The sequence below is a fragment of the Terrapene carolina genome, unplaced genomic scaffold, assembly GCF_002925995.2.
Source record: "Terrapene carolina triunguis isolate 2854851 unplaced genomic scaffold, T_m_triunguis-2.0 Scaffold93, whole genome shotgun sequence".
Taxonomy (NCBI): domain Eukaryota; kingdom Metazoa; phylum Chordata; order Testudines; family Emydidae; genus Terrapene; species Terrapene triunguis.
The window spans coordinates 2,314,035-2,336,729 of record NW_020664444.1 but is presented as its reverse complement, the minus strand read 5'-3'; the positions used below and the strand labels follow the sequence as shown (position 1 = coordinate 2,336,729).

The following is a 22,695-nucleotide window of genomic DNA, read 5'->3' as shown; positions in this document are numbered from 1 at the left end:
GTGAGTCAGTGCAGGATTATTTCTAGGAGACCTACAGTAGCTACATAGTAATCATGTTTGTAATGTAATCAAAATGTGTAGCAGAGTGTATTATCAAATGCAAGCACAAGCCCTCTGATTTCTCGGAGCACAGTCCAAAGCACAGTTCCCAGCCTGCGCTGTTAGTTCAATTGACTACTAAAGGAAAAAAAAATCTCAAATCCGCCTCTCAAAGAATGAGAGAATTATTGTTCAGGCATCACAGGGGGAAATTTTGCACCTTCAGCTAAAAGCCTGTGGGCTCCAGCTAATCTGGAAAAAGGTGAGTGTACTCTGGCATCTTTATAATCCCAGAGGCACGGCCAGCATAGGCCAGTCCTCAAGGACTGCTGTTAACTGCCCATCAAGCGTAAAGGCACCTCTTGTTCCCATGTGGGCCAGGACGGAGATGAGCGCTTCCATCATAGTAAGCGATAATAATGGGTATTGTCCTGCCTTTGCCTCCACGTTGCAGTGTGAAGCAAGGCAGGAGAAATGGTAAATAAAATCAGAATAAAGAGACCCAAATAAACCCAAAGAATCCCATTGTTCCTGACTCAGCTGTTGGGTGAGAGGGGGGCATGCATGTTTTATCAGAATCCTAGATAAGTCCTGGCATGCACTGATTGAACGTCGGTGGAAAATGCTGAGGATCAGAGTCACTTTTCCTAGCTGGCGATGCAGCTTTCTGTTCCAGCCTGCAGTCAGGCCAGCCATCTGGCTTCTCTTTCTCTATATCTATATAAAAGAAAGAAGCTGTATCTATATATCTATCTATACACTTTTTTAAAGCACAAACATTGTTTTCCTCCAAAGTGAAGGAAGCTGAAGGCCTGTTTTTTAGTACTGGCTTGGCTGTGTCGAGTAGCCACCTTTTTAATGTTCTTCCCCATTGATGTTGATTGATACTTTTTAGATAACCGTTCTGAAGATGTGCAATATTGTCTGACATTCCAGTTATTATACAAGTGTGATTGTGCTTTCAGAATGTGAGTTCCCTCCACTGCAAATGTCCGTGTGCATGTGTATGGAGGGGCATGTGCAAATCGTCCAGACATCAGATGGGTCTAAACCTATTTTAGATGCTTGTAATGTCATGTTTTATGTCACCTGCTCACATTTGCATATCTTCTGCTTTCCTTGCTTTTGTAGTCCTGGGAGCAGGGCAAGGTTTATTTCAAGGAGAAATGCAGAGAGAGCAAGGGAAACAATGGGTGAAATATTTCACATTATTGTAGGCCAGGAATCAAAAGCCCCCTCTCAAGTTTTGGTTGCTGAATGACCACTGTATCTGGCTTCTCCTTTATACCCAAAAATCATCTCTGCGGGCTATTATTGCCCTGACGCTTGTTTTATCCTTGGAGATGTCTGCTGCCCTGCTATAGAGGAGTGCACACTCCTGCCTGGGATTGTGTTGAACTTCCCTTTGTTCATCTTCAGCTGGGTGTGTTTGTGATGGGGGGGGGGGGGGGGGTGAAGGGCCAGCGGGAGTGCGCCCCCCCCCCCCACACACACACACAGGATGAGGTACTCACTGGGTACCAGAAGACTGACCTGTCACTGCCTCTCTTGCTGAAGCAGGCTCCAGCTCTTTGTGGCAGGAGTGAGGTGTATCCACCTGGCCAGGGGACCTTTCCCCCCACCCCCTTGTGCCTGTAACTGGATGATGTCACAAGCCCTGTTCCTCAGCCACGATAAAAAATACCCCAAGTCTTGGATGCAGCCCAGTGCGCTCCTCCATGAAATACACCTGCGTGCCCCACTCCCCTCCCTGCAGTTTGTGCGTGGGGGTGGGTGGGTGTGTCCCTGCCCCACCCGCTGGAGGGGAAGAGCCCTGCTCTGTGTGTCTGAGTGCGCGCTAGGGTGACCAGATAGCAAGTGTGAAAAACTGGGACACTTTTTGTTGGGGGTGGGAGATATAGTTGCCTAGGTAAGACACAACCCCTAATATTGAGACCGTCCCAATAATATCAGGATGTCGGGTCACCCTGGTGTGTGCTACTTGAGGGACGAGCCCTGCTCTATGTGTGGAACCTGTCGACCTGTGGAACTCTGTGCCAGAGGATGTTGTAAAGGCCAAGACAATAACAGGGTTCAAAAAAGAACTAGATACATTCAGGGAGAATAGGTCCATCAATGGCTATTAGCCAGGATAGGTAGGGATTCTGTTTGCCAGATTTTTCAGATGGATGTGTGCGCCCAGCCAAGTGGGAAAGAGGGGTGGTGACACAGTGTATTGGGGGATACATTTTATGAAGGGTTAGTGTGTGTTATAAGCATGTTACAGACACAAGCAGCATGCGTTAGAGCTAGCTATAAGCACACCCAGCAGTAGGGGTTTGAAAGGATAAGCAACCTTTTGACCTGTCTGACTCTCTACCAATCGATTTACCGGTTATTAAAACATCTACTAATTTATTAACCCTTTATAAAGGTCCCTTGCCTACAGAATGTAACTGGAGAGAGTGTAGGCTGAATATCGGCTCTGCAGAGAGTGACATTCAGGGAGGATGAGGTCAGTGCAGCTTCCCTTTGGCTCACCTGATAGACCTGCTGTTGGTGGGCCAGGAGGCTGCTAATTGAAATCTCTGCTGCAGCAATGTGTTTGATGGATGGACACGTACACACGCGAACGCACCCTGTGTCTGGTCCTGCAACGGCAGGTTTTCTGGCTGTGTAAGTGCACTAAGTGTTTGGCCACCATTTGGCAAATGCAAGAAGATTCAAGGGAGGCGTCCGGGCTGATGCGAACATTGCAGACGCCTTTTCTGCAGCTCTAGCTTTGGATTCTCCGTTAGCTGAACGTTCTTGTGTAAAAGCTGCTGGCATATCAGTACGGCAAAAATATCAAGCGATCCAGGATCCTGAATGCGGCCGACAAATGTGTCTTGAGATAAGAGATGAAAAAAGAAAACCCTGATGTCCAAAAACCTGAGTGTAAATTGCTAACAGCGTTCCAGATAGAGCAAGTGTGTGTGTCATTTATCCACAAACTGCAGTGCATTGTGCTGACGGACTACAGCTCTCCCTTTGTTAATGCGAGTTGTGTATGCAGAGTGGTTGAGTGGGGCAATAGCCCCATGGATGTGGCTGCTCCCTAACCTGGCTGGGAATTTTTTTATTTAAAATGAAGGTTTGGAAGGGGAGAGGGGGCAGGGGACCCCAGACTAGTCAGTAGTTCGTTGGTTAAGATAATGAGCTGGGATGGGGGAGGGCACAGGTCCAAGTGCCCGAACCACTCGGCCATTGGCTATTCTGGTCGCTCACTTGCACACGTCTTGCAAAATATTTCAAAAGGGCTCCTTTTTCTTCCAGTGCAGGCAAAACCAAATTGCAAAACCTCCATTTCCCCTCCCCCCCCGGCAAAACGCAATTCTTTTTCTTCGGCCAGTCCTACTCCACCCCTACCTGCCTTACAGGCCAAAGCTTGCAACTGTCCCCGAGGATCAGAGAATGGGCTCCACCCACTTAGGAATCTATCTGGTTACCTTACATGCATCACGCAGACCCAAGCTTTGCCTGCATCGTGTTGGAGGATGGGCACCAGGAATGACAACGATATGCTATATATAGATTGTCGAAGGCACAAGTGGCACTTCTACGGGGAGTTAGGTGGCTGTGAATATCTACCCCTCATCTTCAACCTCACTAAATTCCCTGCTCTTGTGATTCTGCTGCTGTTCTTAATTTTCATGTTCTTTTCTTTTAGGATCGCTTATATTTTGTGATGGAATACGTGAATGGCGGGGACTTAATGTATCAGATCCAACAGGTTGGCAGGTTTAAAGAGCCCCACGCTGTGTAAGTTCAATAGCCAGTGTTAACATTCATCCTTTGGGGGGGGGGGGAGGAGTATTTCATGGGTCTGTGGAGTGTATCTGCGGGTTTAGGATACATGGTTCAATGTTCATGGTTTTGAGGGAGGAGACATGCAGAACGGGAGGGTGAGCAGAGGGACAGCAGGAATGCGAAGATGAAATGTTCCCGATCCAGCCCGATGGTCAGAAGTAATTGCAGAGAGCAGGTTTTATTGCCTCTTGGGCCTGAAAAAGCACCAGGGAGTGCTTACAAATTTCTCTCTAAGTGTTTTGAGAGGCTGCAAACGGGATAGGTGACCATCTCTTGCTGGCAGTCAGAGGGCTGCCGAGCCTGGGCCTCAGCCTCGGCCGGCTGTTGGCCTGAGTGTGTCCGAGAGCTGCAGAACTTCTTACAGAGCAAGTAGATTTCACACGTGTGTGTCCCAGGCCAGCCCATCTATTGCCCAGACTGGAACCCCTCAGCGGGGAAATCTACACTGATGAATCTCATGTCTAAAAAGAGGCTCCCCTTGGGTTTGATTTTAAGCTACAGCATAACGTGTCACTGGCACGGCGTTGCCTTGTGCTCTTGTCTCTGCCTTTCCTTTGCCAGCGGTGCTGGTCACCAGGAAGTTTGTGGGTGAGCAGGAATTCCTTCTGCAATTAGCACTCTCCTAAACAGCCTGCTGCATCTGCTAGATGAGCTCAGCCCTGGGTTCCTGATCCCACCAATGGGGGTTTTCAAGTCTGTGGTTTCTAGTCATGATCCCGTAAGGAGGAGCAGAGTGGACGACACCCTCGGAGCAAACAGCGTGCCTTCCCGTCGGGAATAGGCTGTGCTCAGTGGGTGGTGTCTGATGTGCGTCTGGGTCAAGATTCTCAAAAAGGGGTTCTGTAGTTACACCCCTAAGCCCACACGTAGACACGTCAATCAGTGGCCTGAATCTCAAATGTGCTGAGCATGCAGCAGTTCCTGTTGACTCCAGTGGGAGACGCTGCGCACTTTTGGAAAGCAGACCATCTCACGTACGTGCTTAAATATGGACTCAGGAGCCTAACTTGAGTTCTCCATTGTGTTTAAAACCTTGGCCGTAGATCATCACATACAAGGAGATTTCAAAGGCCTTCTAAGGAGAGTTCTCCATGTCCCCCCATTTCGGCAATCTGTCCTTTCCTTGAGCCACATCTCCATCCAGAGACCCCTGCATAATGCTTCTCTCTGGCTAGCCAGCCGAGGTCCTCTGAGGGCAACACAAGGGGCTCCTTTGTATGGAGGTGAAGATGCTGTCTGCGCAGCCCTCCCCCCAGCCTGGGAGCCACAATTGGATTCCCCCAGTTTTAATCCATTGACTAAGCAACGGTGCTGTGAGGTGTTTAAGCAGTGAAGCTGTTCTGTCGAGTGGAACAAGCCTTTCCATGGACCGTCTTGAGAGAGAGCCGCAGCCGTGTGCTTTGGGGTCCGCAATGGGAAGTGGTTTTAAGGTGATTTCATGCTGGTAAAAGGTATCAGATCGGGAGCCCTGGAGGCTCCCTAGAAGTTATAGATTTAGTAGAGCGCAGGCTGCAGGAATGGGAGCTTCCCCTCGCGCCGCCATGGAGACATGTCTCAATCCTGCCCGGCGGGGGCCATCCCTAGACGTACAAGAAGAACAATCAGTCTTTGGCTGCTTTACTGCAGCTGCCAGCCAGGTGCTGATCAGTGGCTTTGGCACCTGCTGACTGTAATCTGGGCTGAGGATAACAAAATGTTTCACAAACCCACCAAATCCGCTTTTTTTTTTTTTTTTTTAAACAGCCTCTCCAGATCTAGGCTGGGTTTAAAGCTTTCCAAGGGACGCTGTATAGTTCAGGCACAGTCCTCTGAGCACAGAATATTCTTTAACAGACGTTACCACTGGTTTCTTTATCTTCTTGGCCTCCCCATGGTGACATGTAATTTTGTGTGTCATGTTCAATCACCCCATAGTAACGAACGGTCATAGATCTTGGCTCCTTTATTTTAAAAATGGAGATCTATGTAATCAGAAGTGACAGCCCCACACTAGCCCACAGCAACCTGGTCGTGTTCTTACCCGATCTGTGGCAGAGGGGAAGCGATGTCACTCTTGCATGATACTTGTCCAGTGTTTTTCCAGTGCGCTTGCCTTTATCTTTTGGGGAGGTAGGCCCAGTGTGTTTCATTTTGTGTAATTAGATTTGAAAGCTTTTCATTTCAATTTATCTGCTTTAATTATCAGTATTCCTGTTAAATCTTTAATTTCAGATTCTATGCAGCAGAAATTGCTATTGGCCTATTCTTCCTACAAAGCAAAGGCATCGTTTATCGGTAGGTGAACATATTCTCCCTCTCTCCCCTTCTAAAGAACTGGTGCAGAAATAGGAGCCTGTTTGTTACAATGATTGGACTTTGTGCTTAGGGTTCAAGGAGTCTCTCTTGTACCTAGTAATCCGCACAGCAGTCCACTGGGGCTGCAGCCCATTGCAGTGTCATGGAGCACAATTTGGCAGCTGTCCGGGAGGTATACATGCAGTGAATAGAACTGGAGGCCTGTTAATGTTAGGGTACGTCTATACTTACCTCCGGGTTCGGCGGTAAGCAATCGCTCTTCTGGGATCGATTTATCGCGTCTTGTCTAGACGCGATAAATCGATCCCGGAAGTGCTCGCCGTCGACACCGGTACTCCTGCTCCACGAGAGGAGTACGCGGAGTCGACGGGGGAGCCTGCCTGCCACGTGTGGACCCGCGGTAAGTACCTTGTAGTTCGAACTAAGATACTTTGACTTCAGCTACGTTATTCACATAGCTGAAGGTTGCGTATCTTAGTTCGAACTGGGGGGTTAGTGTGGACCAGCCCTTAGTGCTTTGAGAGCATGATTTTCTTTTACCCCAGTTTTGTAGGGAAGAGAGCTCATAAAAGTGGTTTTGATTTTTTTTTCCTGCCTCCCTGTTTTACATTTCTGTTTGGGCAACATAGATCACAGCTGGTGGGTTGGATGAATTGTGAGATGTGTATTTTACTAGGGAGCGTTGTTTTCTCATCTTTGAGACTTTGTGAGTGGTTTGTCCTGAGACTTGCAGTATAAACCTGGCACTTACCGTTCCAATGCTTGCAATGTGAGTTACAACATTCTAGCTTAGCTAGATTACTGGCAGGCCTGGACAGCACTCCGAGGCTTCTGTCCAGGCACTGAAACTAGCCATCGCTCTTTCACATGCTGGAGTCTCCACAAGGCCCAAGGTAAAGCAGAACATCCTTAATGAATGTCAGATGTCATTAACTGCCCGTGAAGGAGAATGCTGACTGCACTAGTGTAGTCATGAGTTACTGAACACTGCTCCAAAGACGAAAGCAGTCGGGACAACCAGACATGAGGGACATTTTTTTTTTTTGCCATTGGCTGTTGCAGAGAGACATTGTAAGTCCACTAGTACTTTGTGCTTCTTCTCCCTATAAAATTGAATGCAGCCTTTTGTTTATCTGTCCTTGCCCAATCCAAATTCTAAGCAGCGTTGCCATAGTTAGTGAAGTCCAACAAAAAGTCAGCAACTGTAAATTGTGCCATTCCCGCTATTGTACTTTCGCTTAATTGACCAATTTGTCGAACTGAGGAAGTGCTTAAAGTATAATTTTGCATATGAAATGATCTTGGCTCCAAATAGCTAAATATAATTTCTCTATGAAGTGTGTTGCAATACTGAATGTTGAATTGTCCATCCCAAACCTTTACACTCCTCCTTTGGTGTCCCTTTCCATGTCACTGCAGGATTAACAGTCTTACTCCTGGTCTCCCCGTCACTCTGTGCTCCCCAAACGTTTTTGTGATTACACCAGGGAAACCAGCTCATGATATCTTTGTTCCTTCCGAGTTGAGTCATGATACATGGTTTCAGTTAACTGGGGAATTTGTAGTCCAGAGCTCTTGTATTATCTCTTCCCCATAATTCTGGTGCATTCACTCAGTCAGAGGCGGGATGAACCTTTGTACATGTACCAGAGGCTCTGCCACTGTGACTCAAGTTAGTAGATGAAATGTATGCATGATTATGTTTATGCTGGAGGCCAGTTGGCTGCTGGGTGAGAAGCCAAAGAGGGAGAGGAGTTTAGATGCTGCTACTAAAATATTAGCTGGAGGGAAATCAAGGAGGGGCAAAGGGTTTATTTCCACCCTAACTACTGGTTATTTTCCAGCCTTCCTTTTCCAGTAGACCCTACTGTAGCTTGTGTTAGAAGCGAATATGGGTAACTTGCGTTAGAATAGCAGATCCAGAGCATATGACAGAGGTATTGTGAAAAGGGGCAACCAAACCATGAACTTAAACAAAAACACCTTTACAGAAACTCAGGTGATTGTCTGCCTTCTTTTTGAACTACAGTAGTTCTTCTCCTGGTTGGAGGCTCTGGGCTAGATCTTTAGCTAGCCTAACTCTCCATAGCTCTATGAAGTCAATGGAGCTATGCCTGTTTACATGAGATGAGAATCTGGCCCTGTCTATCAAGCTGGTTGACATTAACTTCATGATGTGCCCTCAACTTCAGCTCTACGGTGTATGATTTCCATTACCCTGTTAAAGAGATTTGCAGCCTTGGGCACAACTTCGTAAATCTTGATAGCAGATGGCAATTGACTCAGAGTTCACAGTTTGCACCATGACAAACATACCACTAGGTTACCGGTCTGATGGCCTTGCTGTACCCTGTGGACAGAGATACAGCACATACGCCCTTACCCCAAACAGAGACCTTTGGCTTATTGTACAGGACATAAACAAGAAAATAATAACACAGACCACATAGCTGCTTGGTAATTACATGGGGAGCTACTTCTACTTGAAATATTGAACGTTCACTGAAAGACTACCCTCCAATTCTTTTTTTTAGTGTAACCCCCTGGCCGCATCGTAGCCGACACTAGAGAACTGAGCCAGGCATCTCCAGAGCTGAAGGCATGAGTCTCTACAGCTTGAGCTGAGAGGTGTAGCAGACTCGTATCTTCTGCGGGTCACGCACAGAGGCCTGTTGTGTTACATTAGGAAGAGAAGTTGAGATAATGCTAGAACCTTTTCTGACTTGCTACCATCTACCTTTAGGTTACATGTGAACTCCAAATACACTCTGAGGTGCATAGAAATTAAAGATGAAAAATGATCTATTAAGTCAATCTCCCTGCCAGTGCAAGATTGTTCTGTACAGTATATTTTCCAGTGTGTTGTCCAGCCTGGCGTTTATGTGGAATAGACATTTAAAAACTTGGGCGCCGGTATGCCTAGATTTCATTCTGAATCATCATCCCCAGGACGTCTTCCTACAAAGGGTGTATGTGTGAGGGAGAGCCCTTTGCCTGAATGAGCTTGGATGCAGGAGGTCTGTTGGCTTTCTTTACTACAGCCTTTCAGTTTGACCCTTTTGTGTAACCGTTATTTTACTGTCCTGCTGTAGAGACCTAAAGCTTGACAACGTGATGCTAGATAACGAAGGGCACATAAAGATCGCGGACTTCGGCATGTGTAAGGAGAACATCTGGGATGGAGCAACTACCAAGACCTTTTGCGGCACTCCCGACTACATTGCGCCCGAGGTGAGGGAATGAGATGTGCAGCAGCAGAGGCTCCTAGGCGATGGGTTTTCAAGGATAAAAATATCTTATGGAAATGTGTATTTCATAAAACACCTTTTGCTTCTGTGACCAAGGTCTGAATGGATACAGGCAGAGAAAACACAATAGCTTCGGTGGCTTTTGTCACTCAATAGATGCATTGAATAGCTTTTGTCATAAGCCCTCCAACAATAATTGTCAGTTGACAGCATTTCCTTCAGCGATGCCTGTGTGACTGAGTCTGGAGGTGGCTTGAGTTTTTTCAAACCAGAGATAAGGGCGATCCCTTTAGGACCAGCTGGAGAATGCATGCAAACCAAAATGGGCACTGGAGCTAACTGGGAATTTTCCATTGGAATGATTTTGCAACAGAACGTGCAGTTTCTACAAAGTTGAAATTTTTGGTGGAAAAATTGATTTTTTTTTCTATTTGGAAAATCAAAATAAAATATTTCATTTAGGATTGGTTTGACCTGATTTGGAATATTTCATTTTTTTTAACAGACCCAAAATGATTTGTTTCAAATGACTTCAATAAAACGTAAACTACACTTTCCTATTATGACACATTGCCTTATGGGAGCTGTAGTTCTACCCTCTTCTCTCCAAAAGGAGGGGCTCCCAGTAGGATTACATCTACCATAAGGCAATGTGCAGATTTCATTCTGCCCAAGCTGTGTGGTGCATCAGGGCAGTCACATGACTCTGGATACATTGTGGGAAATGTCCTCAGGCCGGAAGCATTGTGAAGGCATTGTGCTCCCAAACTACAGCTCCCATAAGGCAATGGGTTACCATAAGAAAATACAGTTTAATGTTGAAATGACTCAAAACAAAGCATTTTTGTGTCATTTCAAAAAACTGAAATAAAACATTTTGATTTCGGGAAAGTCTAAGTGTTTTGTTTGGATCAAAAATATTTCAACACTTCAAAGTCAATTTTTTTTTTCAGAATTCCCATTACAAGGAAAATTTCTGCTTCCCGTCTCGTAGCGGGACGAATGCCAATGTTGGAATGTCAGAATTCCTGGCAGGAAAGCAATTCTCCGTTTTGCTCAGCTCCCGCAGGGGCCCATCACTGTGTCTGCCAGGCTCTGGCAGCTGGGCCTTGTCACCCGGGACTGTACTGAACATTCATTCACTTAAATGTTCCTGTGATCTGTGCTGCTTCTCCCACTGATCCCAGCATTACTACTATGTGTGCCTACCTGCAGCAAGGAAGCCAAAGGCCTGGCAGTCAAAGCTAATGTCTGAGCATCAGTCCACCCACTTCCTTCCCAGCTCTCTGTGACCTGCAAGCAAGGAGTTGCCTCCGTTCTCTGCTCTCATTCCAGCTTTTCAGTGCCCTCTTCCAGCTGCTGGGTGGTGGAAAGAGGGTGAGGGAAGGCAGCAAGGAGAAATCCTTTACTGCAAAGACCCTGCTCACAACTTTAAGGGGTTCCAGCCAGACAGGAGGGAACCAGCGGGAAGATTCTCTCCCGCTCCCTCAAACCACCTTCTCAAGGGCTCAGCTCGGGTTGTTGGCCCCGAATCAATCCCCTTCCTCTAGACACAGAGGGCTGTTGCCAGCTCCATTTCCTCGCAGCACGACTGGGTCTCTGCCTGTTGGCCAGCCAGCTTGAGGGCTCTGGACAGAGACCCAGCGAACACCATAGCCCCCTTAGTAAGCTATGTTCTGCTGGCCTCCCTGGTTTTCTGGCTTGGGGATCAGTACCTGGAGTGCAGTCTCTGCCCCTTCCCTGGCAGCCCAGTTTGTTCCCCATCATCATTCCCCCTCCATCCCAGTGGAATGTGGTGTCTAGTGGAGTCACCTTTGTTGCTGGGGATATGGGCACTCACCTGCCTATGAATGTGGTCTGGATCTCTCTGCACCCCTTCTCCTGCACCCTAGGAGCTCTTCTCCCCACACCCAGACTCCCTTTCACTGGGGTGGGGCAGCAGGGTTCCTCTGACTCGGGGGCCTCTCCTTCTCCATCTTCCCTTCCTCATGTACGCTCTCCTGCTGGGATCTGGGGGCAAGGCTGCTCTGTCTCCAGGCCATACTCCTCTCCCAGGACCATTCCTCGTAGGGACCTGTCTCTGTCCTGTTTCCCTAGCAATTCTGCATCTGTGTGTGCAAGAGAGATCACTGTTCCCATGTCCAAATCTTCCATGGAGAGCCCGCTCACCATCATCCCAGCCCTGGGGACGTGTGCCCTACCCATTCATTCACAGCTAAGAGCCAGTAGTCTGTTACAGCAGCAGTGCTGCAGCACGTAGGTTGACAGTTCAAGACTGCCTGAGACCTTTCTAGTGAATACGCTCTGACCAGGGAGGCCGGTTCCCCTTCCTAATGGCTCCCTCCTGTACGTCAAGGAACCTGGTACAGGAATCTGCAGGACGGCTCAATAGCCACGTCAGTCCATAAGGCCTTGCCTCACTCAGGGAGGCCGACAAGGACTTTGTCCCTTTTGCAGCTTTGGCTCAGGGTACAGGCATATGGAAGCCAAGAGGCTTTTGTCCTTCACAGGGTCCAGTTCACAAGGTGTTAAATGTGCAGAAATTCTCCCCTTCATTAGGTCTGGGGAATTCCTGCCTTCTCCAGGTTCTTCCTATTCTACAAGGCCCCGGGATAAGTGCGCTCTCAAAGCAATACCTCCCTCCTTGTTATGGGGCTGCTCTGAGCAGCCTCTCGGGGGGGCGGGGGCATTCAGAAGCTCCCAATCTGTGATTCTACACCCATGGTCCTGGGAACCCTATTACATTGTCTCCGTCTAGCCAGCCCACTGGTGCTACTTTGCAGCCACCTGTCTGGGTGACAGCTCCCTTTGTTCTGCTCTTTTGTTCGGTTGGGTCTGCTTCTTGATTTGGCTGCTGTCCAAGTACTCGCAGAAATGCAGAGTCCTCATTGCCAGTCTTTGCCAGGTGGGGAATCTGTATGTTGTGTTTTCCTACCTGGGTGGTGGAGTCATTTCTGCTTCCCCGACCCCTTGAGTGCAGAAATCAAGAGTCAATGATCTTTGCCCTCTTAGATCGTGGTTTCTTCATGATTGGACAAGGCTCCATCTCTCACCCTCTCCTGGGATTCTCACTGGAGCTCACATTTGGAGCAGACTGGCCTCAGAGGGCAGAAGCGTCTGTTTCTGAAATCTGTAAGGTGGCCACCTGGTCCTCATCTTTATTTGGCCTGACCTGTTGGATCTGCCCTCGTTTGCTGATCCTTTGTTGTCCATTAGGGCTTCCAGGACTTCTGTAAGGTAAAGCACCTCCATCCGCTCACTGCTTGCAACATCCATTGTTTGTAAATGGTGTCACTGGATTGGATGGGAAAAGAGGAACGTCCGACAAGGGAAAACTAGTCACCAGTAGGTGACTGTACTCAGCCCTTCTCCCATCCCAGCCTTGACGGAGGGTTATCTCCCTGTCTTTGTACTGGAAGTCTCTAGTTGGACTGCAAGTGGGTGGGCAGCGTATCACTGGCCTTGCCTGGCAGATCAGGTTCCTCGTTGCATCTCATAGAGAGAACTATGACAAACGGAGTTACCAGTGACTAATATTCCCTTATTAAAATAATCCTGAGACATCCCCATCCTGTTACTCGCAATGAGAGGCTGCAGGTGTGTTCTGAAATAACTTCATAGCAATGTCTCCAAACTGTTCAATATCTTAATGCTTGTGTCAGCTTATTATTTTAACAACTGATGGCATTGGGTGTGACAAATTATGCTTAAAGTACCGCCTGGGGGCATGTTAGCCATTTATTTAAGGTAGCCAATGTTGCGCTTGCTCGTAAATACCTGTCCCCTTAAAAAAAACAAAAAACAAAGAAATTTTCTTACATTCTGCCTGAATGCTCAGCAATGAAACATTAGTATTTACCCATTGAAACATTTTAAGGAAATAAATCCCCTTCAGATGTATGTCAGATTATGTCCCAGTATTCTAAACTACTTTGTGTTTCGTCTCAGCCAGGGAGATAGTTAATTACTAGCCAAAATGTGTATTATGTAGCCTCTGTGTATTAAGAGTAATAGCTCTGTTGCTGTGGGTGATTAATACTCCTTAAAAGCAGGACAAATGACCACGTCCTTTGGTAGTCAACTGAGCATTATCACGTAAACACTTATTTTCCTTGGTTTAGTTTGTTTTTTCAATAGAAAAGCAGAGAATGGGAAATTAGGATGCAAATTGCTAATGGATTTAGGAATATTATTATTATTTACCCCTTTGATAGTTTTCTTTACCTGTCGATCTCAAGGAAGGAAGTAAATTTATCCCCATTTCATAAATGGGGAAACTATGCACATGCACTTGGCCAACATCACACAGCTGTTCCGTAGCAGAGATTAGAACCCAAATTCCAGGGCAGTTCACTCTCCATTAGGCTCTGCTGCCTTCCATGAAGAAGCTGAAAATGTTTTATGCTGCTATGGCCTCAAGTTAGAAACATCCTGTGACTTGCTTGACCCATTTGCTGGGACTCTGTTATAAGGTACAAGTCACCTTGGTACCTAAGGGACTGCAGTGAGTATGAATGACTATCACTGGTACAGTTTCCTGTAAAGAGAGAGTGCTCTTTAGTGGTTGTTTTTTCTGATGTTTCCTACCAGGTTTTTTTGTTTGGTTGTTTTATTTAATATTTTTTACTCTTAGAGGACTTTGGTGTGAGCAGTTCACCCCTGAATTTCCCAGGGCATTGGCAAATCACCAAAAACCAAGTGAAAGGAACACTAAGTGAACTAGAAGTCAAGGCAATTCAGAACTGACACTCAGGGTCAGATCTGAGTAGTTCAGCAACACTGAAAGGAAGAGGAACAGACCCCGATTCAACAAGCTATGTGCCTGATTTTAAGCACACTGCTCAGGTATTTATAATCAGGCACGTGTGTAAGTACTTTGCTGAATCAGGACCCCTGTGAAGTTAAGGACAGCATATCCGCTCTGATCTTTAAACTTAACTGAATGTCATTGCTTTTGTAGGTTTAAAGTAGGCTGTTAGTAGGTCATTTGATGAGGCCTGTGATTTAAAGACTGAAAACACCTTATTTTCCTGATGGGGCAGTAATGGATCATGGTAAGAGGTCATAATCAGGCTCTGTGTCGTACACCAGAGCGGTAACTTTGGAACGGTTCTGATCTATTAGGCCGATAGGATTGGTCATGTATTGTTTATCTGAACCCTGCCCCATGAGCCTCTTGTATGTAGCCGGGTCCTTTCCAAACTGTCGGAAGAGAGAAGCTCTTGTTATAACCGGCTCCATTTCATGGCTGTAATCAAATGCAAATGGCTGTTTGCATTATGGAAGATTGACAGAGTAATCTGAAAAATAACCCGTTGCCTTTTGTTCTTTGGGGATGTTGTTCTCTGAGGGAGAGGGAGGTGGAATGTGCCAGGGTTTTCTCTTCATGTGGGAGAGAAATGGGGCTCCATGTGGGCTCAGATGTCTGTCTGTGCGGATCAGATTGCAGGATCGGGGCCTCAGTCAAATGTGGGGGGTGGGGAGGTGGGAACAGAAAGAAAAACCTCTTGGAGTTGAACTGAATCACGTGTGTGTATATTTTACTGTGATTAGCATGTGATTTGCATTCATATTTGAATATATGAATCTATTCAGAATAGAATTCTGTAATTAGGATGAATAAATTGTGTAATTGTTCTGCGTTAAGTAACAGATGGCACAGCCTAAGGCCTGTCAAACTCTGTACGCTGAAACGAGGCCCAGCAGCAGCAGCTAAGCAAATAAACTGGGGCTTGAAAGAGCCCTTCAGAACACCGATTCGCTCTTTGCCGAAGCCGGGTTCCTTAGATTCAGTTTCCAGCCTGGTTAGAACTGTGTGTGCGCGTGCGCTTCCTGCTTCCCCTTTGATCATTGGTACCCAAGACTAGAGTGACCTCCTCATTTGAAAATGGGAAAATACAATGACAGAAACATGGACTCTCCCAGACTCCCCCATATGCACCGTCATTCAGACAGCTGGACCGGCTGACTCAGTAGCTTGGTAGAACAAACGGTGTTCCTCCTTCTCTCCTTCACTCTCAGGAGGGTTGATTGCTGGAGTAGTTACTTTCCTTAAATAGCTGGGAAATCAAAACACATGCTAGTAGCACCACAGTTGGGCTGGAAATGTCCCGGTTGTGCAGCGGGATTGTACATTAGCTTTTTCTATGATGAAGACACACAATCTATGCTGGTGTGTCTAAATTGTCCTTTCATGTGGGCAAGGTACTTTGTTCATTTGGGGCTCAATCACACAAGCCAATGAGTATTCTGACCCTGATCCAGCAAAGCCCTTAGATCATGTGCGTAAATTTAAGTACGTGAGCAATCCCATTGACTGTGATAGCTTGGGCCCTTATTCAAGATACTGTGAAGCGACTTAGGAGGTTCACAATCTTGAAACAAGTCTGAAGTCCGCTACTGATCATGCAGATTGCTAATGGTCTGAGTATTGTGCAGGGACACGCATTTCTGGAAACAGTCTCTGGTCCGCTTCTAATGCAGGAATACATACCAGCAATGTCTGCATGCATAAAGCATAAACTATGGTGCAATATAACTGCCTCTATTTTTGAAGAATGTGAAGTGGAGAAGGCTTATTTAGGTAAAGTGGGACTTTCTCATGGTCTGGTTGGTTTTTCTCCACTGAACAACTTTGCTATCTAAGTGGAGTTTCTCTGGAAGCAGAATTGTAACTTAAACCTTGCGATGCACTGGAACAATTTTTGAGCTTTCAATTTATTTCACTAGAAGGAGGAGAGTTTCTCTGTGCCAGACATTACTCCAGTTGGTTTCCGTTGTACTCTGCCATGACTGATGGCTGTTCATGACTTAGGAGAAATTAAACCAAGCTGTGTGCGAAGCTGGTAAATGATCTTACTGATTTCACGGCAAGGTTGTATAGACTGTGATTTCACAGCCACAAGTTTTCACAAAAAGAGCCATGCAGACAAATGTGAAATGTCATGTTTTGAGACAAGAAATTGACCCTTATTCCAATGAAATTTTGACTCTTGAAATTTCAAAACTGTAATGGCTTTCAATTGAAAATTGTATTATATCCATTTTAACTCCAAAATGGTCAGATTTGTAAGCAAATATGATGCTGCACAGTTGTGGGAGCTTTTTTTTTCTTTTTCTTTTTTATTTTCTGGAAGTTTGAACTATTTTATGAAATAAAAATGCAATCTAATAGCTTCAAATGTTGAGATTTTTAATTACTAAAATTTCATAAGCCCTTTTGAAAGATATACCTCTACTGAATATACCTAGAGGGCCAAATTCTGTACGATTACTCCAGAGCAACTGTAGAGAAATCAGTGGAATTAATCCAGTTTTACACCACTGTGAATGAGAGTAGAATTTGGCCTAATGTTTCTAATTGAAACAACGTTGTATCTGTAGCGATGAATCGGGGGGAGACCCTACAGTTGTGAGCAAACCTGATCACTCTGATCGTATCATTGTTCTCTCTTGTCACGCATTGACTTTTCAGGCAACATCTCAATTTACCTGGCTTCTTAGAGCTGAAGCTCATAGCAGGCTGTATTTAAGACACCATGTGTTCTGCATTTAAAAAATATATATATATATGCTAGTTGAAAAATCAGAGTGAATGTTTTGTTTTTCCTGATGTCATACATATGCCATGTTAACAAGTGCTGTGCAATGCCTGACTTGCAAAGGTGCTGAATACCTGCTGTTACTGTCTATTTCAACAGCAGCTGCAAGTACTCATCACTTCTGAAAATCCGACCACAAATAAATATCCCTGTCCTTCTGACCTGGACCAAGGCTTGGAATTATTTCGCATTGTGCCAACAGGCTAATAATTGAAGCGTTGTAATCCTGCTGTTTTTGTTGTTTTTAGATAATTGCTTATCAGCCCTATGGGAAGTCGGTGGATTGGTGGGCATTTGGAGTTCTGCTCTATGAAATGTTAGCTGGCCAGGTAATTGAATTTTCATTGATTCCCATGGGATTTTGTTAAATTCCATTGTGAGCAGCTGTTGAAGAGCAATTTGTTTTGTCACCGGCAAACATCGGGGGGGGGGGGCCATGGGGAGAGGCTGCCAATCTGAAAGAGATCAGTCACGAAGCGCCCGGAGAAACGAAAGGTGCTGACTTCCTACCTGAAGATCATAAACACAAACGTTATTCCAAAAACAAGGATATGCCACTTAACCTGTCTTCTCTCGCTTCCTCCCTAGGCGCCCTTTGAAGGGGAAGATGAAGATGAACTCTTCCAGTCCATTATGGAGCACAACGTAGCCTATCCCAAATCCATGTCCAAGGAGGCCGTGGCAATCTGCAAAGGGGTAAGGGACAGCCCTGGCTTTTTGGAGGGGGCAAAGAACGTATGGTTTGGTTTTTATGCAGCGAGGTGCGGAGTTGCACATGCAGCTGCGTGCCTAATTCCGGGCGCGCTCCCTACAGCTGCTGTCACACATTGTGGGATCACCCATACAAATGGGCAATAATGGCACAGGCCACTGTTATTGGGCTCAATACAGGAGTAACGGGGTGACATTCCTTGGCCTCCTTTTAGACAGGAAGTCAGACTAGATGACCCCGTGGTCCGTTCTGGCCTTTAAAATCTAGGAGTAAGTGCACGTGCCAAGTAGCTGTAAGATGGGCCGTCCCGCTTGCTTCCCCCTCAGGCGGTAATACTGCAGCCCCCTGGAGATTTGCATCCGGTGGCCGCTCTCCGTAACAAAACGGTGGCGCTAACGTCTCTGCAGCCGGGGTGAAATCCTGCCAGTGAGGGTGCTGCCATGGATTTCAGTGGGATCCGTGTTCACGCTGGACAGGAAAGCGTAAGGCTTCTAGGGGCTCACCTTTCCCTCGGAGGGCACTAGGCAGTGCTATGTATTTAGTGTCCAGTTGCCAGCCATTTTGAACACCTGCAGCAGAGAGATTGTGCCACTGTAACGTGTATCTTCCAGCCTACCTCTCCCACTGCTCAGGGTCAAAGATTGAGCACCCTTCCCCGTTCTGTGCAGGAGGGAGAACGTGCCTCAGAAAGCAGCTGCTTTCCCCGTCCCTTCGGCTTTAGCCCTTCTTCCCTGGTGATTCACTGTGTATGGCCAGTCCAAAGAGGGGCCCTGGCACCTCCCTGGGAAGAGGCAGGCTCCTTATGCTGCTGCTCCCATCTGCCCAGTGCAGCATGGGCTGGGAGGGGCACAGGGGCCACATATCAAAGGGGAGCGTAGCGTACAGCCCTACAAAGGCAAAGCCGTGCCAGTTCCTAGAGTAGGTCCCCCAGCCCTGGGGGGCTTAACAAGAAGATCCATTCGGATGTGGTGTAGGTGCCACAGGCTGTTTCCAGGCCAGCCTCTCCCGCACGGGGCCTCTCTGTTATTTCATGCCGGTCTCAAAGAGTTTTAAATACCTGTTGGCTTTTTGTCCCACGTCGTCATGCTGCTGCTGTCACTCCAGCAATGCTGGCGGGCGGTAGCACGGGGTCAGCACGTGTTGGTTTGAGCCCAGCTGTGCACCCCCGTCACGCCCTTTCCATCAGCCCTATCTGTGCCTTTTGGGCCAACAGTCCAAGCCAGTTTCCAGAGCTCTGCCCGTGCGCTGGCTCTGCTGTTGCTGCACAGCTCCCCTCTCTAGGCCAGGCCCTCTGATATTGGTAGGACCCTGTGGCAAGAGAAAGAAAGGTGAAACACCGTCCTGTGCTTAATCGGTTTATTAATGGGCCTCCTCTCCTCTAAGCAGCTCCATCCCATTTAGAAGCAGGACCAAACTCTTTATTTTCATGGCTGTCTTAGGCCCGATCTACACTACCACGTACTTCGGTATAACTTGCATCGTTCAGAGGTGTGACTAAGCCACCCCCTGAGCGACGTGAGTTCCACCGACCTGAGCACCAGTGTGGACAGTGCTACCACTGCCTCTCGCGAAGGTGGATGTATTGTGCGGACAGGAGAGCTCTCTCCCATCGGCATAGAGTGTCTGCACCAGAGTGCGATGAAGCACTTCTCGGATAGCCCGTAGTGGGGGTACGTGGACGTCGAAGGGGGTGACCTTGCAGCTGAGAATGTGGGGATGCCACAGTCTCCAGGCAGCACTTGGGGTTTGGGCTTCTGGCCTTCCAGTTAAGTGGGGGTGGTGGGGATGAAGTGTGGAAGCTGATAGCAGGCACCAGACTTAGGGCCATTTATCCAGAGACTCCTTTACCACACTGAGTGGCAGCAGGGGAAGTTCATGTATTTGTATTAGACATAAAACAATATCAGGGCCAGGATCTGGGAAACTTCATAATGATATTTCTAACTAATTTTAAGGTAGAAAGTAAGGCCAGAATCCTGCAAATTTAAGTGCCCGTATATGTATTTTGCAGGATCAAGGCCTAATTTTACCTTATCAAATGGCTTTTTAAATGAGACCCTGTATGGAGCAGTGTACTGAGCTGGGAGCCAGCCCTACAAAGACTTAAGGGCATGCCTAACTTTATTTGCACCCTAAGTGAACAAAGCACATTAGAGTCTTGATGTGGATGTTTATTATTCAGGTTTGACCCCATTCCTCAGTCAGCCAGAACTCAGCTGTAGTCCAAGCTCTCTGATCATTAGATTATTTTGTAGGGTGCCTGCTTTAGTTTTAAAAACTTTTTATTTATTTGTTATTTTAAAAATGTCAAGCTCTCTGTAACTCAGAAAGTAGCATTTGCACCTGTTAGTGGATAATGACACAACTTGTGATTAATTTCGCTGCAGCAGCATTGGGTAGCTCCCTTTCCCATTGCAGCAGGACTGGTAGCATGTGTTACCAATGGGAAGTACTGGCTCTTTGGAGGGGAAAAGTTGAAGTGTTCCAGGTTTTAAGTGGGTCATAGGGAAGCGATTGTTTTCCAGGTCACTTGGCAGTCAATTTCAGTAAAAAGTAACAGTAAAGTCTGCATGTTAATTTAGAAGCCATCATATTAATCTGAGCGGGAGTTTCTGCCAACTTTCTGGTTAGTGGGGGGAGGAGGAGGTTATTTCTCCAAGTCTGGCATTAATGAAGAGAGGAAGATGTTTTCTGGTGTTATGCTAAACATCATTATCCCCACAGTGCTCCAGAGAGTAACACTGGCGAGTGATTAGAGATTGGAGCAGTGATAAATCTAGCTGTCTGCTTTATTTTCTGTCACATCAGTCAAAACCTGAATGCTGTAAATCGACAAGAAGAGACCATGATTAAAACATCTGCTGGGTATAGCTGTAATGGCTTTTCTCACTTCTGGCAAATATGAAACTGCATGGAAGGAAATTTAACTATACATACAAGTCTGGTCTCCTTTGTAAATTCTTTCTTTTTTGTCTTGTGTACTTTGTGTAGACAACAAAGTGGTGGTTCAATACATATATTTTTCTGAACTAAAAAGATACAAGGGACATTGCATTTTTCTCCCATTATCCCCTGCTCCCCCACAAAAAAATGGACTGCAATTTTAAGAAGCCTCAGTAAGCTAAAAAGACAGACTTTTTGTCCAGACACATTAGAGGGGTCGGTATCGTCAAGTTAATGAGCATCTAAGTCTTGCTGCTTTTCCAGGAAAAAGTTTCATTAGCTAATATACAAAAACAACCCAGTATCAATTCAATGAAAAAAGCAATTGGAAAAAGCTCTGCATGTAAACATGAAAGATTTGTATGTCTCAGCCAGGATTTCCAGGAACAATTGAAGGGGGATTTTGTTGTCCCTACACAATTTTAATCCTATGTGCTAGTGCCAGTCATTTAGTGTAGTTGTAGATGTTGCTTTGGGAAGCCAGGAGATGGAAAGCAATTTGACACAGAAGGCACTATATCTGCATGAGCCAAATGGTAAATGTTCATCAGATGCACTCACTGGGAAACAAATGGGATACTTAACTGCGTCTTTGACTCTTCATTAAATGCCACTTACTAGATCAAATGTAATAGTGCTTTCCCTATTAGAGTATCGAATGGGTCGGGGAGGGGGGTGTTTTAGGAGAAGAAATCTGGTTGTTTTGCGGTGGGGGGAGGGAAGGGGGAGGCAGACATAGTAACAATTGGTTTTATTGTGCATAGCTTTCTTTGTGCAATCCAGTCTTGCTAAAGAGACCAGAAATGCTGGTTCAGCTATCAAAAGCCAGCACTCATGCTGGCCAGGCTCCTGCCATCAGCCCTGTGTCCTAGATGAAATGACAGGTTGGTCTTCTATCCAGACTACCTGGCAGGTGACAACTAAAAATATACCCCATCTCTTTTTGAGGGACACATTCTTGTTTGTGACCCAACTGGTTTTCCTAAAGTCTGTATTTAATGGATCACGTGTGCACTAGAGCACTGGCATCAATATAAACTGTTTTCTTCCCATATGGAGACTTTTGAATGTGCCTGAACAAAGTCACTGTTTCCAGGTGAACAGATTGCCTGTGAATACCAGGTCCCTCTTGAATCTCTGTTGATAGCCATGGCATTTCCTGCCTTTGCTTCCTCAGTAAAATCTACAGGTATTTGGAATGGTATTTTCAATAGCTCAGATGCCTGGGGGAGGAAAACATCATATAATATATAACTAGCACATTGTTTAGATCATTTTAGTGGTGTAATAGACACATCAGGCTATTCCACATCCCACTACCCCATGATCTATTGTTGACACGGATATTGAAGTAACACACAGTATCTGATATTTCCAATGGCATCTTTATCTTTTAATAACATTGAAAAGCTGATAAAATGTTTGGTTTTTTTAATATATTTTTGGGGGGGTTGTTTTGGGGTTTTTAAGTTCTTTAACATCAGTTTTAAGTGACCCTGATAATATGGGAAGATTGTCCGGTAGGATATGTCATCGGGGTGATGTTTGTGCCAGGCTGTGGTGACATGCTGAATGCTGCATGATGTAACAGGCTACATGCAACTCACTAATGCTGCAAGTGACAGTTCACAGCATTCTGGTGACGGTCAAAATTTTCCAAATTTTGAATTCTCAATGACCTATTTTTTTGTCAAAAAATCAAATTTTGATGGGGAAATTTTCACCAGCTCTGGGACAGTCTGTCTGATCCTAATGCTATCTTTGCTTTCCTTTATGGCTGAGAGTTCAGCTCAGTTTCTGTTGTCCCAGTTTACAGGGACACAAGTTATTGTGACTATGTTCCAACCATGAGAATCTGGGAAACATATAGATCGTGGCTTTCAGCGGTTTAGGCCTGTGGTTTTCTTTAAGTGAGTTTTCCCATCTTTTTGTTATCTCTTGGGATAACTGGCAGATTATGAAGACATTAGAGATGCTCTCAATAGGTAATGAATAGGCAATGAACATATAGTGGAGACAAACCCAGCTT

General features: G+C 46.0%; 1 protein-coding gene across 2 annotated transcripts in view; it reads left to right on the top strand.

The window, feature by feature from the left end:
* Nucleotides 1-22,695, top strand: part of PRKCB (protein kinase C beta) — a 227,428-nt gene that overhangs the window by 182,043 nt on the left and 22,690 nt on the right. For both annotated transcript variants that reach the window (XM_026650793.1, XM_026650794.2), the window contains 5 exons: nucleotides 3,728-3,819; nucleotides 6,079-6,141; nucleotides 9,255-9,393; nucleotides 17,260-17,340; nucleotides 17,600-17,707. In XM_026650793.1, coding sequence (XP_026506578.1) covers nucleotides 3,728-3,819; nucleotides 6,079-6,141; nucleotides 9,255-9,393; nucleotides 17,260-17,340; nucleotides 17,600-17,707 — 483 coding nt within the window. The remainder of the gene's footprint in view (nucleotides 1-3,727; nucleotides 3,820-6,078; nucleotides 6,142-9,254; nucleotides 9,394-17,259; nucleotides 17,341-17,599; nucleotides 17,708-22,695) is intronic.